This window comes from Ovis canadensis, chromosome 4 (genome assembly GCF_042477335.2).
Source record: "Ovis canadensis isolate MfBH-ARS-UI-01 breed Bighorn chromosome 4, ARS-UI_OviCan_v2, whole genome shotgun sequence".
In the NCBI taxonomy this organism is placed as follows: Eukaryota; Metazoa; Chordata; class Mammalia; order Artiodactyla; family Bovidae; genus Ovis; species Ovis canadensis.
Window position 1 is genome coordinate 113,354,614 of NC_091248.1, and position 6,000 is coordinate 113,360,613.

The window sequence follows — 6,000 nt, forward strand, 5'->3', positions numbered from 1 at the left end:
CGTTGCATTCTGCTCTGACTGTCTCCAGGGGTTGCGTGTGGCAGCTGTGCATCCAGCTGACAGATCTGACCTGACGGAGCCTGAGGGCTCCTAAAATCCAAGGCAGTCATCTCCCAGCTAAACAGCTGGCTGTCTGGTCTGAATTTGTTCGTTCTTGCCAGCTTTGGTTTGGAGTGGTAATCTTAGGTACGGTTGCAGTGTGAGGGTGGAGGCTCCACAGGGCAAAGTAGTGTGTTAGCAGCCTACTCTTTACATCTTCAGCCTAGAAGAGAACTCCTAGTGGAGAAAGAAGAAATACTTTTTGTGCTGTCCTTCATATATGTTCTCTTTTTAAGTCCATTCCTTCTACCTCACAGCCTTTGTCATGGTGGTAGAGAAGAGTGTGTGTTTCTTTTTTTAGTTAGACAGGGGCAGTGGAGGCCCAGAGAGGGCCTCCGAGTTATGACTGTTGGTTAATAAAAACGCCAGAGTGCATTGATAACTAACTGCCACTACCTTATTCTGCCATTCTCACCTTCCAAGTAAAGGAGGACCCTTGAACGTGCCTCAGAACTTGCTCTACCTAGGTCCTTTCTGTTAATATAGCACAGAGGCATATGGTTAGAGTTTAGAAGTCTATATAATAAATGTCTGTTTTTAAAGCAGATAATTTGAACACTTTCGTTACCTTTTAATTAGCTTAACTCCATCTGTTCAGGTCTCCTCTCTTCTCTTTGTCCATTTGGAATCAGAGAAACTTGAAAAACATTGTATACTACTTACAGACATCTAGGCTCAGTTCAGTTCAGTCGCTCAGTTGTGTCCAACTCTTTGCGACCCAATGAACCGCAGGACGCCAGGCCTCCCTGTCCATCACCAACTCCCGGAGTTCACCCAAACCCATGTCCATCAAGTCAGTGATGCCATCCAACCATCTCATCCTCTGTCGTCCCCTTCTCCTCCTGCCCCCAATCCCTCCTAGCATCCAGGTCTTTTCAAATGAGTCAGCTCTTCACATCAGGTGGCCAAAGGATTGGAGTTTCAGCTTCAACATCAGTCCTTCCAATGAACACCCAGGACTGATCTCCTTTAGGATGGACTGGTTGGATCTCCTTGCAGTCCAAGGGACTCTCAAGAGTCTACTCCAGCACCACAGTTCAAAAGCATCAATTTTTTGGTGCTCAGCTCTCTTCACAGTTCAACTCTCACATCCATACATGACCACTGAAAAAACCATAGCCGTGACTAGACGGACCTTTTTTGATAAAGTAATGTCTCTGCTTTTCAATATGCTGTCTAGGTTGGTTATAACTTTCCTTTCAAGGAGTAAGTGTCTTTTAATTTCATGGCTGCTGTCACCATCTGCAGTGATTTTGGAGCTCAGAAAAATAAAGTCAGCCACTGTTTCCACTGTTTTCCCCTCTGTTTGCCATGAAGTGATGGGACCGGATGTCATGATCTTATTTTTCTGAATGTTGAGCTTTAAGCCAACTTTTTCACTCTCCTCACCTAGGTTTAAATGCAGACTTTGCTGTTTACGGCCTGTGTGATCTTGAATTGTTTGTTTAGCCTCTCTGTGTCAAAACTGTTACATGGAAAAATAATAGTGCCTATCTGATTAAACAAGTTAACACACATAAAGTACTTCGAAAAGTACCTGGCATGTGGAATGTACATTAGCTATTTATCGTTTAAAGCACTCATTAAAAAAAAAAAAAAAAAAACCTATAACAACCGCGGCTGCTACTACCCTTCCTACAACTCCAGCTCTTCTGGTCGAAGTTTTACAACCTATGATTCAGGTTACTTAAAAAAGATCTGATGGAATTCCCTGGTGGTCCAGTGGCTAAGGACTCCACGCTTTCATTGCCAAGGCTGTGGGTTTAATCCCTGGTCTGGGAACTCAGATCCCAACCTTGCTCTCCCAGCAGTTGGAATGTTAAAGGGCAAGAGGACGAGAACTGTCAATCATTTAGTTAGGGAGCAACCAGGAACAGGTTGCCCCAAAACATATTTTCCTAAGATTTGATGTAATGTAAATTTCTGTCTCATCTTTCTTTCTTTCTTTTTTAATCTTCTGGGATGTCCTTGGCTTCCAGTGACCATAGCTGGAATCCTTCAGTATCTGGCCTGGTTCCAAACACATAGTTAATGTGGGACTAAGTAAATGTGCACTTAAACACGTAACCAGAGCTTCCTCCTGGGCTGTCTTTAACGCCTTGTTTCTCCCCCTCTTGATCTCCAGGTATCTCGGATGAAGAAATTATCAACATTACTCTTCCTACTGGGGTCCCCATTCTCCTGGAACTGGACGAGAACCTGCATACTGTTGGGCCTCACCAGTTCCTGGGTGACCAAGAGGCTATCCAAGCAGCCATTAAGAAAGTTGATGATCAAGGAAAAGTGAAACGAGCTGACAAATAAAGTCTTTCCCACGTGCTGGCTAGGAATAGCTGCAGGAGTGGCATGCGGTGTGTTACGGGTGCTCATCTCACTTTCTTTTCTTTTTTTTTTTTTGTCTCCCCACCTGATTTTTCCAGATCTAGGCTGTGGGGTAGAGTTTGTAGAGGTAATTAGGTAACTTAACGTTGGCCCAGTTAAAGGCTTTAGGATGCCCAAGTGCTTATGGCATAGCCTTATGCGCTAACCCCTGCTGGCCTCCTTTTAATTAATCACTAAGTTAGTCACCAGTGGGGCTTAATCAATGTCCTAAGTTTCTGAGATGGGAAAGCAACAAGTGAAGGTTAAGTTCAAGGTCATCCTCATTCATAAATCAATATTGAGTCACTATCGACAGACCTTCACTTCAATAAGACGTTTGTATTTATAGAAAATTTCTGGGATGATAATAAAAGATATTAGATAATATACTCTACTTAAGTATTTATTACTAGTCTTTTCCTCAAGGAAAAGGGGTACTCTGATAGGTAAGACCAGAGGCCCATTAAATGGGAGAGTCACATATGGATTCTTATAAACCAGCCAGCTACAAACAGCAAGGCCCTTTGCCTCTTCTCTAGTCCAGAGACATCCTGTTTGACGTCTGGTGGAATTCCTCTCTAGCTGCTGGAATTAGCAGCATATAGACAGCCATAGCTGTTCATGTTCTCTTTTGTTTTTAAACATTAATCTTGGGCTCCTTAAAATTGATTTAAAAATAAGTTCCATGTCTGAAAATGGTACCCCCAAAGTATTTCCATATGATTCATAAGTATTAAGTACAGGCTTCTGAATTAGTCTCTGCTTTCATCTTCCTGTAACACAAAGAGCTGTACTTGTTTCAACACAGACATGCTTAATTCTCTACAAATTGAAGTTTGGGTCAGGGTGAAGTTAGAATATAGTGGGTGTAATTTCCTTTGTTTGAATATGGGAAATGGTATACCGGCGCTCGTCAACGTACATTTGTTCTTTATCTGCTGAGGGCAAAACATTATGGTGCATAGTCTACAGTACTCAGGGTGGGCCACAGACCGATCGATTGATTGATGGCTCATCAATCTTAACGATACAGGATGTCTTTAGATGCTGCAGACAGGTACGTCATCATTTCTTTAAGCTAATGACATATCAAAGCAAGTGACATACGTTTCAACGACAGTCATCTTAACAGTTTACAACTGTAATAACTATTACAGGTATCACCAGTTTTTCACGGTTTTCCATTGGTGGATTATTTTATTTGTATCCATTTTATAGTAAAATTGCCATTAGAAGGAAACTAATTATAAAACCCTTGCCACTGCTTGGTCTCCACTGATCCTTAAATCAAGATTTAGAGGGACTTTCCTGGCAGTCCAGTGGTTATGACTCTGAACTTCCAATGTAGGGGACACACGTTTCATCCCTGGTCAGGGAACTAAGACCCCACGTGCTGTGCAGTGTAGCCAAAAGATAAAAAATAAAGAAGACTTAGAGCATCAGCTGATAAAGATGGCTGAAAAGAACATGGTTTGCTCACAGCTGTCCACATCTGCCATGCGTAAGGACGTGAAATGTGGCTACTTGACATTCCTGACCAGTTACTGTATTTTCTGCTGCCGTCCTTCTTTTCACAGTCCTGTTGCCCAACCAAATAGCACACTTTATGATAATTCAGAGATCAGGGTCGCGAACACAACTACTATCTCTTCCTAGAATTCCAAACCTATGGCTAAACTTCAACTCAGACCATTTTTGAACAGCTTTATCTCTGGAACTGGCATCTGAATTTTCCAGCCCAAGTGGTGACCATGTCTTAAAGCAGCTCAAGATATCCCAGATTTGGATTCTTCCCTCATCCCACCTCTAGGCGTCCACCTCCAGAGGACCCCCAGCAGCATGATTGCTCCCGTACACAAAGCTGTGCTCACACCCAGTCACTTTGGAATCTCACAGATTTCCTCAGAGAGGGATAATTGTTGCTGACACATTCTGGTACAATTTTGGTTTTATTGTTTTTGAGATCTTGGCTGAAATAAAGAGATATTTATGAAAACTTGATGTACAGTTATCTTTAGCAAGTTTAGCACGTCAGCCTTGAGACCACCTAGCGAACTTGTTTTCTTTGCATGGTTTACAAAGTATTCAGGATTTTTAATGTAGGTACCTTGAAGTATGCCTAACCTGAATCCTTGGTATCCTCTGTACTATGTCAAGCTGGGACCATAAAAAGGGGGAATTTTTTAAATGTAAAAAATGATAGCTCATCTAGAAATTTGGTCCTTGGCAAGCCAGGTTTGGCTTGCCTTGGAATCTCCTAGATAAGTTTCTTCTGCCCAGGCTGTAATGCTTGTTATATGCAGGTCCAGTGTGGTAAGATAATAGCCATAGCAAGATGCTATGAATTTCCATTTTTAAATATCTCAAATGAATCCTGTATCCCAGTACACTGAGACTTTGTTTCTCTGGAAAAAAAAAAAAAATTTGCCTCAGGAAAAATGTTCTTAAAAATCATCCAGTACAAATTTGAGCACTAAATTAACAAGGCATCCTCAGTTAGGATACGTTACATCATGTATATTTCCTTGATAAAGATGTGCAAAGAAAATTTCTTAACACAATCTGACTATTTCCATGCTTAACCAGATTCTTTTGCCCCAAATTTGCAGACTATTTCTCATCTTGGGTCATGACCACTTTTATTAAAATGCAGCCCTTTGTGTGCACATTAATGGCAGTGGTTATTTGTCTTCTAGCCTGGGAAGCCTCCCCAGAGGCTCTGTAGCTTTGTTGCCAAAATGCTTTTTTTGGTTACCAATCCCTGTTGGGCTGCATTTGGCCAACTTGGTGGCCAGAAGCAGAAATCCTTCCAGGAAAGAGTCAGAGATCACATATGTTTCCCCCCTTCCTACCATGTAGTTCTAATTTTTTATTTCCCAGGCCTTCTCTGTTTATGACAGAATGAAGTAGGGGAACCAGCTTTACCGGACAGAAAGTTCATCATCCCCAGCATCATTTTTAATTTATTTTTATGCTCTTACAAGTGGCAAGTCTCTCTTCAAAGTTCAGGTTCCCTCTCACCTGGAAAGTCTTTCATATGTTTCTCTTCCCTCAGAAAAACAAAATTGCCTCAACATTTCAGACTCTGATCACTTTTCCTGCTTTTGTCTTCTGCATGGTTGGATTTTGCAAGTTTGGGGCTCACTTCTATAGCACTACTCATCTTATAAATCATGGCTTGCCTCTCAGCAGATCTGACTGTGGCAGATGCTATATTATGCTGTATCCTGAGGGTTTCCACATTGGACTGTGAGGGAAATTTTGTCCCAAGGGAAATATGAAATGGCCGTACTATAAGAACATTTTAATCATGTAATCTCCCTCTAGTGCCAAAGCTATTTAGCAAAATGATAGGCAGAATTAAAGTCACTCTTGCCCACAATAGGCGAAATTTTACTCATTGGAGGATAATCTCACTGTATAGACTAGCTTTTAGGACGTGGGATTTAAGTCCAAAAAATGTAAGTTCCTTAGACAAAATCGTAAGCATGAGCCAGATTGTCATCATCACGTTTGACTTTCACATAACAGAGCCACATT

The 6,000-nt window shown here is 41.6% G+C and overlaps 1 protein-coding gene across 6 annotated transcripts in view; it reads left to right on the plus strand.

The window, feature by feature from the left end:
- The window catches only part of BPGM (bisphosphoglycerate mutase), a 46,377-nt gene extending 41,921 nt beyond the window's left edge, over nucleotides 1-4,456 (plus strand). For all 6 annotated transcript variants that reach the window (XM_069588406.1, XM_069588408.1, XM_069588411.1 and 3 more), the window contains one exon: nucleotides 2,225-4,456. In XM_069588406.1, coding sequence (XP_069444507.1) covers nucleotides 2,225-2,403 — 179 coding nt within the window. In that variant the 3' untranslated portion in view covers nucleotides 2,404-4,456. The remainder of the gene's footprint in view (nucleotides 1-2,224) is intronic.
- The last annotated feature ends 1,544 nt before the right edge of the window (nucleotides 4,457-6,000 follow it).